Source organism: Lithobates pipiens, unplaced genomic scaffold, assembly GCF_037356315.1.
Source record: "Lithobates pipiens isolate NorthernLeopardFrog02 unplaced genomic scaffold, aLitPip1_a1.2 Scaffold_27, whole genome shotgun sequence".
Classification (NCBI taxonomy): Eukaryota; Metazoa; Chordata; class Amphibia; order Anura; family Ranidae; genus Lithobates; species Lithobates pipiens.
The window spans coordinates 12,761,549-12,778,538 of NW_027507788.1; the positions used below are offsets into that span (position 1 = coordinate 12,761,549).

Genomic DNA, 16,990 nt, shown 5'->3' on the forward strand with positions numbered 1-16,990 from the left:
GGGCTCCCAATACCACCCCTCCACCTGAAACAGTATGGCCTATCCATACTCAAAAAAAAAAAAAAAAAAAGAAATGTTGTTACCTAGAAAAAAAAGGCACCCAAACTTTTGGAAAGTAGTTTACTAAAAAAAAAAAAAAAAAAAATCTCCAAAAAATGTCTCCTTTTATACCATCATCAATCACGATGCCCATCTACTCACAGCAGGGCCGGGACAAGGGGTGAGCAGGAGGGGCGGCTGCCCTGGGCACTGTGGTATCACGTGAGGTGCACCACAAGGACATTGGGGGGGGGGTTGCGTTGGGAGGGAGAATTTGGGGGGCAGCAGGGGGTAAGAATTGTTCTAGGAGGGGAAATGTGGAGAGAGGAGCTAGGAGAAGTGATTGAGAGGAGGTTGTGTTGAGATGAGGGATGGGGGAAGAGGACTTGTGCTAGGAGGGATGATTTGGGGGGGGGGGGGGTTGTGCTAGAAAAGGTAATATGGTGGGCAGGGCCGGGACAAGGGGTGGACAGAAGGGGCTGCTGCCCTGGGCTCTCTGGTACCATGTGAGGTGAAGGGGGAAGGGAAGGTTGGAAACGGGAATTTAGAGGGTGGCAGAGGGTAAGTATTGTTCTATGAGGGGAAATTTGTGAGGGTATGCTAAGAATGTTAATTTAGGGGGCTTTGTGTGGGGAAGGGGAATGAGAGAAGAGGATTTGTGCTGGGGGGGAAGATTTCCAGTGGGGGGAGAGATGATGTATACTGGTTGGGGAAATTAGGAATTTTTAGGAGTGGAGAATTTGTGCTAGGAGAGGTGATTTTTTTTTGGGGGGGGGGGGCATTTGTGCTGGGGGGGATTTGGGGGATGGGGCAAAGATTTGTGCTGGGAGGGGGGATGATTTGTACTGGGAGGAGGGAAAATTATGCTTGGGTGAGTGAAAAGGATTAGTGCTCAGTTTTTTTTTTGTTGAGTAGGATCTTTGTTGCCACATAATACTTATACATCTTGGGGGGAGGGGGCGCAGTTTGGCATGTTCGCCCTGGGCTCTAGAAGACCTTGTCCCAGCACTGATGGTGGGGGTAGGAGGCGATTTGTGCTAGGAGGGAATTTGTTTTGGGTGGGGGATTTGTGCTAGTAGGGATGGGGGGGGTTGTGCTGGGAGGGGGATTTCAGCTGGTGGGGTGGATCTGTACTGGGGATTGGGGAATTTATGCTTAAGGTTAAGCATGCATATTTGTATTTGATTTTTTTTGGGGGGGGGGGTGTAATTAGGCATTTTCACCCTGGGTTTTAGATGACCTTGTCTCGGCACTGACTCATGGATAACAAAAAAAAAAAAACCAATGACTCAGCACACTTGACCAATCCCAACAGTACCTGTAGCTGGATGTCAGCTCCCAGAAGTGTTTTCAGCTATATAAAGGAAGGGCTGAGGATAGTAATGACATTTCCATCTCCAGTGGCCATATTCAGGCAGGGAAGTCACTGCTATCTCCACCTCTTTACTTGTGTGACTGGGATTCCCAGTGATGTCAGCCATTACTAGGGATTCAGTAGGTGAAAGCGCCTGCTGCTTCTGTAGGAACCAACAGCAGGAAACTATCATGTAGAGAAGAGGTAGAAATACTACCGCATATGTTGCTTGGCTCCCACTGAACAAGGGCATGCTTGAGTACAAGTTTTGATGTTGGTCTGAACATCGGAAAGTCAAAGTTTGTTTTGGACCTAGATTTGAACTAAACCACAGTATTGTTTCAGTGTTGGCAAACAGGCAATGCAAGGTTAAGGTCCTCTGGCACCTAGGACAAGGATGCCAACTACATCCCTGATCTTCACTTTTACAAGAAAGGAACTCAGACTGGTTCCCACTTAAAAGGGTGCCATTTTAATCTACTAAGAACGCACTTACCAAATCGAGTCTTTTTATATTGATTTGGACGCTTTTTAAGCCTCCCAACCACCTCATCATCTTTGTTATTTGTAATTTGGGGCTCTGTTGTTGCTCGTTCATTTTCATCTATTAAATCATCATAGGTGGATGGAACTTCAGTTTTCTCGAAATGCCCGTTTGGTCCATCAGAAGAAACTCTACTTGCGTGATTTTCTTCGGTCTCTTCCAACAGGCCTTCATGTTGATTGGTGCCACTGATGGATTCTTCACAAAGCTTTGTCATTTTCTTATTGGGTAAAGCAAATGTTTGGACCTTGCTGGTCTGTTTTTGGGTATGGAAATTCATAAACTTCTCATATTTTGTTGGCCTACCTGCAACCCAATTGTCTGCTCCAACATATTGATCTCCCGTAACATTGTGTGCTATGGAGTTATCATTCTTCTCCTTTGTGTCAGCTATAGACCTACTAAAAACAGCTTTGGCCAATGTTTTGGCAGCAAGAGGCTTTGTAGTCTTATCTTGGTAGGGTTCAGAGGGACCCTGGTCTTGATGCTCATCGTAGGGTTTTGTAACTAATGTAAACTCAACTAAGTTATTTTGAAATTGACAAATTTCATATTTTTCCACATCTGGCATTACTTCCATAGCAGTGCTCACAGAATCAGATACTGAACTGACATCAACTTGGTTCTCCAATATATTTAGGGAAGTAGAAGCCTTGTCTTGAGCTTTGATCTCAAGGCAACATTGAGGGCTCTCTTCAGATTGTGTGACTTTGCCACTCTTATCAATGTATCTGACTTGGTTGCCTTGTGCCACCATGTTATATTCATCTGTACCATCTTTCTTCTGACCCTCAAGGTCTGTATATAAATCTTCCTGACCCTGGTGGTAAGTAGATTTTCCAAGGTCCTCGTGGTCATTGCCTAGGGTTGTAGGAACATTTATGCCTCCAACATTTGGGCCCTTGCTTGGAGAACTCTTCAACATGCCTGTTTCAGGCTTGCTAAATTGAGGGTGGGATGTCAGGTTCTCATCATAGGATGTATGGGTAATCTTTTTGATATGATCTCTGTGATTTCTTAGGTACTTTTTAGCTTGTTGTGTGTCTGGCATACTTTTCCTAAGATGTAAAGAAGGATTCCTAGAACAAAAGACAATGAAAAGCTAAATAAATACAGCTGGATATATGAATGCTACAAGTCATAATGCAAAATACATTATTTACTAAAACTGGAGAGTGTGAAATCTGGTGCAACGCTGCATAGAAACCAATCAGGTTTTATTGTCAAAGCTTAAAGTGGTGTTGCCACCCAAAAAATAAAAGCTGCTTAAAATTCGTAAAAAAAATAATTGGCAAAAAAAAAAATTTTTACTCACCTCTAAATACCGGTTGCTAGGGGGTCCCTCGTAATCTGCCTTCTTCATTGCTCGGGCTGGTGACATCACTTCCTCTCGCGCCGCACATTCACCTGGGACCTATCATGTGTCCCAGGTGATTGAACGGTGTATCACGGCGCCCTGGGTGCCCGGCTGTGAAGCCACAGCCGGGTGCCCACAGTATGCATAACGGTGCCGCGAGCAGAGCGGGGAGCGAGGGGGGGGGGGGCTTCGTTCCCCCGCATCGCTGGACCCTGGGGCAGGTAAGTGTCCGATTATTAAAAGCCAGCAGCTGCAGTATTTGTAGCTGCTGTCTTTTAATTTTTTTTTTTTTAGGGGGTACCCCACTTTAACTAAACAAGCTGAAGTTGGAAGCTGATTGAAGAGCTACACCAGATTCTGAATGCTCCAGTTTTAGTAAATCTCTCCCCTCGGAGGGCTCCAGTTCTACCTGCCTCTTAAAGCGGAGGTCCACCCTAAACTGGACCTTCTGCTCATTGGAATCCTCCCCCCCTCCAGCGCCACAATTGGCACCTTTCAGGGGGGAGAGGGGTGCAGGTACCTATACAGTACAGGTATCTGCACCCACTTCCGGCATAGCGATCTGCGGAAAGGGGCGTAGATTCTGCAGAATCTACGCCCCTTTCCGAAAGTCCCCCGCTGCCTGCTGGGAAACACACAGATCCCAGAGACAGCGGGGACCATCCTTATTGCGCAGCGCGACTCGCGCATACACAGTAGGGAACCGGGAAATGAAGCCAAAAGGCTCCACTTCCTGATTCCCATACCCAAGATGGCGGCGGCAGCACCCGAGAGACGATCGAGAGATCGGCTTCAGGTGCCAACATCGCGGGCGCGCTGGGCGGGTAAGTGTCCTTATTTTAAATGTCAGCAGCTGCAGTATTTATAGCTGCTGGCTTTAAAAAAAAACTCCCGGCGGACTCCCGCTTTAAAGTACATTAGTCGAAAGATAAATATATGGGCTATCACAGCTTACTTTTGCTGAAAATGCTAGTTTCCTGGCTGTAATGCTGGTGCTTTAGCTTCACATTTTAGTAGAATTGGGGAAAGGGTAGACATCTCCACTGGATATTCATCATTTCTATTATAATTCTATTGAAAATTGCCATCAAGAGAGAAAGTGAGGAGGTGAAGGTATATCTTCTAATGTGGACATCTGTGCTGGTGACAATTGTCTAAGAGGGGATTATCCCCACTTTTTAGAGCTTGTTCTCACTTCCCATTGGGTTTCTATGACAGGGAAACAAGGGGAAGGGAAATGTCGCCAAGAGAAAGCAAAAAATAAATGCACCCTTCCCTATGCTATTCAAAACCCTTAAAAATATAATTTAGGGGCCCCTGCCCAGTGTGCCTAGTCAGAATCCACCTGTTACATATATTCTGAGTTTGTATCTTCTTCCCATAATGCATGTATGTTCCAACTAATAAAACTTAAACTTACATTGACTCCTCGATAGAAAACTTCAGCTCCATAGACGAATCCCTGTAAAAATCAGAAACATCAGGTAATATTAACCACTTGCTTACTGGGCACTTAAACCCCCCTCCTGCCCAGACCAATTTTCAGCTTTCAGCGCTGATGCACTTTGAATGACAATTGCGCGGGCATACAACACTGTACCCAAATGAAATTTTTATCATTTTTTTCCCACAAATAGAGCTTTCTTTTGGTGGTATTTAATCACAGCTCGGAGTTTTATTTTTTGCTAAACAAACAAAAAAAGATGCAAAAAAAAAAAAATCATGTTTAATAGTTTGTTATAAAATATTGCAAACAGGTCATTTTTCTCCTTCATTGAAGTGCGCTGATGAGGCAGCACTGATAGGCTGCATTGGTGGGCACTGATAGGCATAGTTAAGGCGGCACTAATGGGCACAGATAAGGCAGCACCGATGGGCGCAGATAAGGCAGCACCGATGGGCAAAGATGGGCACAGATAAGGTGGCACGGATGGGTGGCACGGATGGGCACTGATAGGTACTACTGATAGAGGGGACTGATGGGCACTGATAGGTGGCACTGATGGGCGGCACTGCTGGGCACTGGTAGATGACACTGATGGGCACGGATATGTGGCACTGGGGTGCAGCACCTTTGTTAAGGCAGATTGTGGGCACTGCTGGGTGGCACTGTGGGCACTGTGGGCACTGCTGGGTGGCACTGCTGGGTGGCACTGTGGGCACCACTTACTTTTTATTAATGTGGCACTGGCAGGGGGCAGGTGGGCACTAGCAGGGCTGGCCGTGATCGGGACTGATGTCCCGATCACGGCCACCGGTGATCTGCTTTTTTTTTTTTTTCAATAAGTTTTACCTATATTGCTGAGACCCGACAATTCATTACAGCCGCAATCAGTTTTAAATGACAATATTTCCTTAAATGTCATTTTTCTGTGGTACTGTTCTAAACACGGGAAACATGCACCACTTTACAGGCATACTATAGACACCCCCCAGACATGATATTTAAAGGAATATTTCATTTTTATTTTAAATAATTTGGAAGAACCAAAAGAGAGGAGGGATTTTTTTATATGCAAAATATTCAGATTAAAGCAAGAGAGAGAGAGAAAAAAAAAAAAACAGTACATAAGAAATATAAAAACAAGTATTTTATTTTCATGCGTTAAAAAATAACACATAAATGGCTTCAAGCCATAAGATATAATAATAAACTTACAAAGTGTGCAAGTTATAAAGAAACTACGCAAAAACTAATGCTTAGATGGTATAAAACTCTGTATATAATCGCAAAATTCGACAAAACGCAGAATAACTTATGTTGGAGGGGGTGTGGCCTAGTGGGAAACCTGGAACATATGGTCTGGTCTTGTCTTTCCTTAAGAAGCTTCTGGGCGGTAATATCAAACCTAATAGCTGGTGTAACAGGTATACTAAATAAATTGACCGCCGCACAGGCCCTCCTAAGTGTTGGTCTTGACATTTATCCGGGCAGTTGCCGCTTTGTAGTGCTACATATTCTGTGTGCTGCACGGCTGGTCATAGCCCAACACTGGAAGTCAACAACCCCTCCACTGATCAAAGAGGTTTTACAACTGGTTAAGGATTCGTGTGCATATGAAAAAACGATTGCATGGAAGGAGGGCAACCACAAGAAAGCCCTTGCCCAGTGGTCATTATGGGATAACTATAACAAAACAAACTAAGTCTGGTGTACAAGTTGATTTATTGCCTTACTCTGAAATATATGATTTACTTTTCTATTTAAAAGATATCTGTTTATACAAGTTTGTTATTGTATTAAACATAATAGTGTACTTAATTTAGTTACTGTTCGTGTCGAACTACGGTCGTCGAACTAAATCCTCTTTGCCTTTTTTATACTTATGTATAACCTACATACACAATAGGTGGACGTCATATGATTTCATTGTTTAAGTTTTGTATGCATATACGACAATCGAAATGTCTACTTTCTTTTCTAATTTGTTTTCTAAGCAATTTTTTGTATCTATCTTTGAAAATTTCAATAAAAAATATATATATAAAAAAAAAAATAACACATAACAATGTGTTACATAAATATCTACATATACAAAGGTTACACATAGTGACTGGTCCATATAACAAACGGATTGAAGTGCTTGTAATCGATTATCCCGACATGTTTTGCAATAGCTTCTTCAGGGGATATACAAGCTAATAACGAATATCATCAAAAACAGAAATTAGTTACAATCATTGCATTGCTAATAAAGTACATTAATTGCACAATTTAGTTATATAACACATTAATATAACCTCCACACCTGGAGCTTCTAAGAGGCGCTTACCCTCCCTTCATATCCACTATCCCATGCAAAAGCACCGATGTATAGGAGAGTGTGCAAGACTTTTAACCACTTGAGACCCGCGCTATAGCTGAATGACGGCTACAGCGCGGATCTCCTTTTCCGGGACTACATCTATTGACGTCGTCCCGTGCATGAGCGGCCTGCGAGACTCGCCTGATCACCGATCCGTGCAAGGGGGTCAATCCCGACCCCTTATCACGTGATCAGCTGTCAGCCAATGACAGCTGATCATGTGATATAACGGAGCCGGTAATCGGCTATTATTCCTGAGTGTGAGGGAGGAGGAGATGGGGGAGGTGTGTGGAGAGGGGGGAAAGGATGAGGAGAGGAGGGGGAGAAGAGGTGTTAGGAGAGGAGGAGGAGGAGGAGGAGGAGAGGGATGAGGAGTGTGAGGGAGGAGGAGATGGGGGAGGTGTGTGGAGAGGGGGGAAAGGATGAGGAGAGGAGGGGGGAGAAGAGGTGTTAGGAGAGGAGGGAGGAGGAGAGGGAAGAGGAGTGTGAGGGAGGAGGAGAGGGGGAGGTGTGTGGAGAGGGGGGAAAGGATGAGGAGAGGAGGGGGGAGAAGAGGTGTTAGGAGAGGAGGGAGGAGGAGAGGGAAGAGGAGTGTGAGGGAGGAGGAGAGGGGGAGGTGTGTGGAGAGGGGGGAAAGGATGAGGAGAGGAGGGGGAGAAGAGGTGTTAGGAGAGCAGGAAAGGGATGAGGAGTGTGAGGGAGGAGGAGATGGGGAGGTGTGTGGAGAGGGGGGAAAGTATGAGGAGAGGAGTGGGAGAAGAGGTGTTAGGAGAGGAGGAGGAGGAGAGGGACGAGGAGTGTGAGGGAGGAGGAGAGGGGGAGGTGTGTGGAGAGGGGGGAAAGGATGAGGAGAGGAGGGGGAGAAGAGGTGTTAGGAGAGGAGGAGGAGGAGGAGGGGGATGAGGAGTGTGAGTGAGGAGGAGAGGGGGGGAGGTGTGTGGAGAGGGGGGAAAGGATGAGGAGAGGAGGGGGAGAAGAGGTGTTAGGAAAGGAGGAGGAGAGGGATGAGGAGTGTGGGGGAGAGGAGAGGGACTCTTACATTCAGGCCATGTGCTGGGACAATCATGACATCACACATGTGAGGAGTCTGAGGACAGATGCATACATACACACTATACAGTAATACAGTGTAGTTGAAGTTCACTCACTTGGGTTCTGCTCTGCAGACGGCATCCGATGAACCCGCCTCCAGATATCACCACTGACCAGGCACTGACTACTCCGATCGGCTGTAGCATGTCTGTATGTGAGTGACACCTTCCGCTGTACAGGAGAGGTGATAGAACACAGGGAGGGAGAGCTGGACTCTGCAAGTGACACAGGGGTCAGGGGTCACATGATTAGACTCGGATACAAATCTCAGTCACTGAAATTCAGTGACTGAATCATGTATGGGCAGAGCTGGCAGGACTGAAAGAGACCAGAGACACAGGTCACTGGTGTAACCATAGTGGCGCGCAGCAGCAGGGGAAGTGTTTGTTTCTGTTCTGTCGGCAGACTCAGGACACGTCCCCCAGTGCTGCGCTGCACCTGTAATGATACTACAGGTGGACGGAGCGCCTGCCTGAGTACATCTGAAATTCTGAAGGGGTGCCGGGCGGCATCCCCTACATTATACAGCACAGCACCTCCACCGAACACTTACATAACACGGAGACTGGTGGGGGACAGGGATTAGAGAAACCAGCAGCCAGGCGCCCTAGGCAGCAGCGCGCCCTAGGCAATTGCCTAATTCGCCTAGTGGTAGCACCGGCCCTGGACACACACATCAGAGCGGATAGTGAAGAGCGCAGAGCATGGGGGGGGGAGGGGGATTTTGCTGGACACATGTCAGGCCGCGTACACACGCGGGGACTGTTCGCTCAACTTTGTTCGTCAAACAGTTTGAGCGGACAGTCCGCTCAAAATTAGCATGGACGGACTTGCCTACACACGACGAATGAACAGTTTGCTGAAACTTGCGCGATGACGTGAACGGCACGTACGACGGGACGAAAAATACGACGTCCTATACACTGCAATGCAACCTACGCCGTGAAAATCCTTTCTGAGCATGCGCGCAACTTAGTTTGTCGAACAAGCCTACACACGAGGGGACTGTCCGCTGAAACAAGGTTTCAGCGGACAGTTTTTCGGAAATTCCGAAAAACTTTGTTCCGCAGACTGTTCGCTGAAACTGTCCGCTGAAAGCCCACACACGAGCGGACTGTCCGCCGAAACACTCTTCAGCGGACAAAGTTGAGCGAACAGTCCCCGCGTGTGTACGCGGCCTCACTGTCAGAACTATCTCCGCTCTGAGTCAGTGGAGTTGTTCTGCACAGTGTGGACACACATGATGTCACTGATGTTACAGCAGAGACTGGGTGGGGGGCAGGGGCGCTGCCCTGCTTCACACATGTCAGAGGCTCAGAGCGGCTGCCTGGAGTATAGTATAGTTGCAACTGCAAGCTCTGTGGCCAGGCGCCCTAGGCGGCTGCCTAGTCCGCCTAGTGGGAGCACCGACCCTGGGTGAAGGTGATACATGACTGCAGAACCCCCCCCCCCTCCACGTGTGATGGCTGCAGGGGCTTTGTTACTGGAGGTCCCTAATTAAATAGTGGGGGAGTTACTATGCCCCAACCAACCCCTGACTGTCTGACACCCCAGGTAAAACTTTTGGTCACTCACATTTCCTCCAGGGGTCAGCGACACTTCTCCAAGAAACTTCGTTCCTCTTGCGAAACTTCTCCTGTATGAGATCCGCCGGGCACACTCGGAAAGGTGTATAGTGCTCCCAGGCGACGCCCCCGGCATATGAGTAAGTAAGTAATCACCCGACATGACAGAGGACACTTGCCATTGTTTCATTGGATCCCGTTAACTAGAAGAAAAAAAAAAACCCTCCCCAAATCTGCACGTAGACGGTAGACCACAAGGCTGCCCTGCCCAACTCTGCAAGCCCAGAAATTCAACTCCCTCTATTGTTTTTACATAAGATACAATGACATCCGATCTTCTTGTATGATAGAACTGATACATTGTAATGATCATGGAATCCACACCTATCATGGTAATCACATTGTATCCACTTGTAAGTGATTAGAAATGTCATCTTTTTACATAACAACAAAACAAAAAAAAAACAGTAACAAAGTATACAAATACTCCCGGGAATCCTAGCAATAAAACAACGTTTAACTTATCGCATTCTCCTTATCTTCAGAGCAATTCGCTATATATATATATACACAGGATGTGTCATTTAGTGAAGGATTTAATCTATTTTTTTTTTCAGTACTCCAGCCAAAAATCTATTTTTATACATTTGCACTTTAACCCCTTCATACCCGGCACTTTCACCCCCTCCCTGCCCAGGACAATGTTCAGCTTTCAGCGCTGTGACTCTTCGAAATACAATTGCGCGGTCATGCAGACCTGTACCCAAATGACATTTTTATCTCTTTTTTTTTTTTTTTACATACAAATAGAGCTTTCTTTTGGTGGTATTAAATTAGAGCTGCAACTAACGATTATTTTCATAATCGATTAGTTGGCCTATTGTTTCAATCGATTAGTTAGATAAAATCATTTAAGAAAAAAATGTAATATGCAATATGCAATTTTTTTCGTTTGTTTAAAGTAATGATGAAAATTATGGGGCACTATTCCTCCCAGGAACACCAATGATGGGGCACTATTCCTCCCAGGAACACCAATGATGGGGCACTATTCCTCCCAGGAACACCAATGATGGGGCAGTACTATTTCTCCCAGGAACACCAATGATGGGGCAGTACTATTCCTCCCAGGAACACCAATGATGGGGCAGTACTATTCCTCCCAGGAACACCAATGATGGGGCAGCACTATTCCTCCCAGGAACACCAATGATGGGGCACTATTCCTCCCAGGAACACCAATGATGGGGCACTATTCCTCCCAGGAATACCAATGATGGGGCACTATTCCTCCCAGGAACACCAATGATGGGGCACTATTCCTCCCAGGAACACCAATGATGGGGCACTATTCCTCCCAGGAACACCAATGATTAGTGATGGACGAACTTCCGACGGGACGTTTCGCGAACGCGAAACGCGAACGGACACAAACGTTCGCGAAAACGACCGTTCGCCGCGGGCTCCATTGACTTCAATGGGAGGCGAATTTCGCAAACCTTTAGGTCGAATTTGCGGCCACGGGGTAATTATTAGGGGGTAGCACGTAGTCCCACCACCTGGACAATAGCATAATACATGTATGAGGTGAATTTGGGATCGATAACTACAAGCATTTTTTTTTTATTTGGGAAATTGTTCTGACAATTCAGGACTATGGAGCTAATGAAGGCAATGGAGGAGAGGGAAGGTCAGGGACCAGGGTAGGCAAACAAGAGGGTGCAGGAGATACAGAGCACTGACAGCAGCACCGTAATACAGAGCACTGACATCAGCACCGTGACATACAGCGCTGACAGCAGCTCCGTGACATACAGCGCTGACAGCAGCTCCGTGACATACAGCGCTGACAGCAGCTCCGTGACATACAGCGCTGACAGCAGCTCCGTGACATACAGCGCTGACAGCAGCTCCGTGACATACAGCGCTGACAGCAGCACCGTGACATACAGCGCTGACAGCAGCTCCGTGACATACAGCGCTGACAGCAGCTCCGTGACATACAGCGCTGACAGCAGCTCCGTGACATACAGCACTGACAGCAGCTCCGTGACATACAGCGCTGACAGCAGCTCCGTGACATACAGCGCTGACAGCAGCACCGTGACATACAGCGCTGACAGCAGCTCCGTGACATACAGCGCTGACAGCAGCTCCGTGACATACAGCGCTGACAGCAGCTCCGTGACATACAGCGCTGACAGCAGCTCCGTGACATACAGCGCTGACAGCAGCTCCGTGACATACAGCGCTGACAGCAGCTCCGTGACATACAGCGCTGACAGCAGCTCCGTGACATACAGCGCTGACAGCAGCTCCGTGACATACAGCGCTGACAGCAGCTCCGTGACATACAGCGCTGACAGCAGCTCCGTGACATACAGCGCTGACAGCAGCACCGTAAGCAGCCCCAGGAGGAAGTCAGCACAGCACAGGGATGGTGTGATCCCCTCATAATAAGAACCCCCAGGAGGAAGTCAGCACAGCACAGGGATGGTGGGAGCCCCTCATAATAAGAACACCCAGGAGGAAGTCAGCACAGCACAGGGATGGTGGGAACCCCTCATAATAAGCAGCCCCAGTAGAAATATGACACCGCTCAACCTCTTCAAAGAGGAGGGTAGGGGCATATAGTACGGTGTGCTTTTTTGGGTCAGGGAAGTGAGCCAAATGAATTAAGAAGGTCTGTGTGCTTGATTCCAAAAATTGTTTATAGACATATACATGGTCTACTGATCACATGTGTTGAATTCCTCCGAGATCCATGCCTCATTCATTTTTAGAAATGTGAGGTAGTTAACACTGTGGTGAGCTAGGCGAGTACGCTTATCGGTCACAATCCCCCCTGCTGCGCTGAACGTCCTTTCGGACAGGACACTGGATGAGGGGCAAGCCAACAGTTCGATTGCAAATTGGGCAAGCTCTGGCCAGAGGTCAAGCCTGCCCACCCAGTAGTCTAGGGGTTCATCACTCCTCAGAGCGTCCACATCGGCCGTTAACCCAATGTAGTCGGACACCTGACGGTCTAGGCGTTCCCTGATGCTGGATCCGGATGACACCTGTCGATGGGTCGGCTGAAAGAATGACCTCATATCCGAAGTCACCAACACATCTTCAAACCGGCCTCTTCTTGCAGGCGCTGTTGGATTGGTACCCGCAAATCCTTCTCTGGGAGTGGGAATTGCTCCTCTGCCAGCGCACGCAAAAGCAGAATGCAGCATTTCTCGAAGCAAGGCCTGGAAGTGCTGCATTCTGACAGCCCTCTGCGACGGCGGTAACATTTCCGCCATTTTGTGTTTGTACCGGGGGTCTAAGTACGTTGCCACCCAGTACTGGTCCTTGACCCTCATGCTTTTTATACGGGGGTCCCTATTAAAACACTGGAGCATGAAGGCCCCCATTTGCACTAAAGTGGAAGCGGTGTGGTGGCCTGGCTCCTGCTCATCATCCAGGATAATGTCGTCCTCTTCATTCTCCTCTCCCCATCCTCGCACAACAGGGATCCCAGAAAGGTTTAAAGCATGCTCTTCTTGCTCCTGCTCATCCGCCCCGGCACCATCCTCCTCTGACTCCTCATCAGACTCCTGTTGTTGACTTGTCTCAGATAGAGTAGCCCCCCCTGGGAATTCATCCAGCATTGCGACTTCCTCATCTTCCCGCTCCTGCTCCTCCACAGCCTGATCAATGACACGACGCAATGCACGCTCCAGAAAGAAGGCATAAGGTACCATGTCACTGATGGCGCCATGGCTGCGACTGACCAGTTTGGTGATCTCCTCAAATGGCCGCAGAAGTCTGCATGTGTCGCGCATGAGCAGCCACTGGCGCGGTGAAAAAAAACCCAGCTCCCCAGAACCGTTTCTTTCGCAGAGTTCATACAGGTAGACGTTAACTGCACGTTTCTGCTGGAGCAGCCTATCAAGCATATAGAAGGTTGAGTTCCATCGCGTCGGGCAATCGCAAATAAGACGTCTGACCGGCAGATGGTGTCGCCGCTGAATGTCAGCAAGGCGAGCCATGGCCGTGTAAGATCTTCTGAAATGGGCCGAGATTTTCCTTGCCTGCCGCAAGATGTCCTGGACCCCAGGGTATTTGACAAGGAATCGCTGCACGACCAAGTTTAAGACGTGTGCCATGCACGGCACGTGCGTGATTTTGCCCTGTTTCAATGCGCTAAGCAGATTGGCACCGTTGTCACACACCACTTTACCAACTGTCAAATTGAGCGGTGTTAGCCACTCATCTGCCTGTGAACGCAAAGCTGAAAGGAGTGCCGGGCCAGTGTGGCTCTTTGCTTCCAGGCACAACAGACGCAGCACGGCATGGCAACGTCTCACCTGGCATGTGGAATAGGTTCTGGGGAGCTTGGGCGGTGCAGTGGAAGAGACGCTAGCAGCGGAAAAGGAGGAGGCAGCTGAGGAGGAGAGGGAGGAGGATGGAGTAGGAGGAGGAGAAGAAGAGTCAGGCCTGCATGCAATCCGTGGCGGTAAAACCAAATCTACACGGGTGCCACGGGTTACATGCTTGACGGCCGTCAGAAGGTTCACCCAGTGGGCAGTAAAACTGATATACCTTCCCTGCCCGTGTTTGCTAGACCACGTGTCTGTGGTCAGATGTATCTTGGCACCGACACTGTGTGCCAGAGATACATTCACTTGCCGCTGAACATGGCCATATAGCTCTGGGATGCCCTTCTCTGAGAAATACTTCCTTCCTGGGACCTTCCATTGTGGTGTTCCAATGGCCACAAATTTGCGAAAGGCCTCCGAGTCCACCAGTTTATATGGCAGTAGTTGGCGGGCTATGAGTTCTGACAAGCCAGCCGCCAACCGTTGGGCAAGAGGGTTATCCGGCGTCATCATTTTTTTACGCTCAAACATTAGGCCCACGGAAGCCTGCCTTTTTGCAGAAAAATGTGAGCTTGGCGTGATGGAAGGTGGAGTGGAGGACAATTGTGAGGAGAGAGGAGAAGGAGAAGTAGAAGACGAGGCTGGACGGTGAGAGCCTGCAGTGTGGCTTTGTGTGTTCCGTTGCTCCCACTGGGCTCGGTGATGGCTGCTCATGTGCCTTCTTAAGGCGGTCGTCCCTAGGTGAGTATTGGGCTTACCGCGACTAACGCGTTGACTGCAAAGATTGCAGATGGCAACGCTATTGTCAGCAGCGGACACGTTAAAAAAAGCCCACACTGCGGAGCCATGTGCCGGTGTCCTGGGAGCGCCAGATGTGACCGTACATGGTCGATGACTCGCTCCTGATACATTTGCAGTCTGCTTTGTCCCTGCTGTGCAATGTAAGTCATTGCTGCTTCTCCTCCCTATCTGCTGGTCCATATCTCCCTCTGAACTCCCCTCCTCTTCCTCTCTTGTGGGCACCCACGTGACATCACTAGACACGTCATCATCAACGTCACCTTCCCCACCGCTATAAGTAGAGTAGGCAGCAACACCGGGGACCAACCTCCTCCTTGGGCTGATCTGGGTACTGGCGTCAGACTGCTGAGTAGCGCTTGTTGCTACCTCCTCTTCCTGATCCAATACCAAGAGTGGCTGCGCATCAGAAATGTCCTCTTGATATGGATCGGAAAATAATTCCAGTGACTCAAGCGGAAGGTATGTGGTGGTGGTGGTGGTGGTCGTGTTGTTGGTGGTAGTGTCTTTGGGGGTGCACATAGCAGAGAGTGAAGAAGAGGGTGCAGATCGAGAGGATGAGGAGGGTGCAGAAGAGTAAGGCTGAGCGAGCCACTCAACCAAGTCTGGTGCATCCTTTAAAGTAATTGAACGCACCTTCTGCAACTTCCCACTTTGGCTCAAGCCTGTTGCTCCTGCCCTACCCCTACCACCCCTGCGGAAGGGCCTGCCTCTTCCTCTGCATGTCATTTTTTAAATGACCCTGTGACAAAACTCTTAGTCCCTATACCGCTGAAGGACTGCTGCAGTATAGGTGAGCGGTCAGCAGTGGTGCACGTCAACCCTATCTATTGTGGACCGATAGCGGTCCTTACAGAACAGCAGACTGTACCGCACTCAAGCCTATGTACCGTAGCACCCTATACCAAGTTACCAGTCCTTATAAGAACTTTTGTGGACCAAGCAGGTTGTGTATTAGTGTTTAGCAGACTGTACGTCAGTCCCTATACCGCTGAAGGACTGCTGCAGTATAGGGCAGCGGTCAGCAGTGGTGCACGTCAACCCTATCTATTGTGGACCGATAGCGGTCCTTACAGAACAGCAGACTGTACCGCACTCAAGCCTATGTACCGTAGCACCCTATACCAAGTTACCAGTCCTTATAAGAACTTTTGTGGACCAAGCAGGTTGTGTATTAGTGTTTAGCAGACTGTACGTCAGTCCCTATACCGCTGAAGGACTGCTGCAGTATAGGGCAGCGGTCAGCAGTGGTGCACGTCAACCCTATCTATTGTGGACCGATAGCGGTCCTTACAGAACAGCAGACTGTACCGCACTCAAGCCTATGTACCGTAGCACCCTATACCAAGTTACCAGTCCTTATAAGAACTTTTGTGGAACAAGCAGGTTGTGTGTTAGTGATTAGCAGACTGTACGTCAGTCCCTATACCGCTGAAGGACTGCTGCAGTATAGGTGAGCGGTCAGCAGTGGTGCACGTCAACCCTATCTATTGTGGACCGATAGCGGTCCTTACAGAACAGCAGACTGTACCGCACTCAAGCCTATGTACCGTAGCACCCTATACCAAGTTACCAGTCCTTATAAGAACTTTTGTGGACCAAGCAGGTTGTGTATTAGTGTTTAGCAGACTGTACGTCAGTCCCTATACCGCTGAAGGACTGCTGCAGTATAGGGCAGCGGTCAGCAGTGGTGCACGTCAACCCTATCTATTGTGGACCGATAGCGGTCCTTACAGAACAGCAGACTGTACCGCACTCAAGCCTATGTACCGTAGCACCCTATACCAAGTTACCAGTCCTTATAAGAACTTTTGTGGACCAAGCAGGTTGTGTATTAGTGTTTAGCAGACTGTACGTCAGTCCCTATACCGCTGAAGGACTGCTGCAGTATAGGGCAGCGGTCAGCAGTGGTGCACGTCAACCCTATCTATTGTGGACCGATAGCGGTCCTTACAGAACAGCAGACTGTACCGCACTCAAGCCTATGTACCGTAGCACCCTATACCAAGTTACCAGTCCTTATAAGAACTTTTGTGGACCAAGCAGGTTGTGTATTAGTGTTTAGCAGACTGTACGTCAGTCCCTA

General features: G+C 48.4%; 1 protein-coding gene and 1 long non-coding RNA gene across 10 annotated transcripts in view; one reads left to right on the top strand and one right to left on the bottom strand.

Moving 5' to 3' along the window:
- The window catches only part of LOC143933537 (uncharacterized), a 483,729-nt gene that overhangs the window by 236,868 nt on the left and 229,871 nt on the right, over nucleotides 1–16,990 (top strand). The gene's annotated exons all lie outside the window — the stretch shown is intronic.
- On the bottom strand, nucleotides 1,258–9,916 carry LOC143933534 (uncharacterized). Its single transcript, XM_077456445.1, has 3 exons — nucleotides 9,768–9,916; nucleotides 4,715–4,756; nucleotides 1,258–3,016 (listed from the first exon to the last, which is right to left on the bottom strand). Coding segments are annotated over exons 1-3 (1,227 nt in total). The 5' UTR covers nucleotides 9,770–9,916; the 3' UTR covers nucleotides 1,258–1,833.

Coding starts and splice junctions, on each gene's coding strand:
- LOC143933534 (XM_077456445.1), bottom strand. Junction 3,017..4,714: donor TTTTCTATCGAGGAGTCAAT/GTAAGTTTAAGT, acceptor CTTTTGTTCTAG/GAATCCTTCTTTACATCTTA.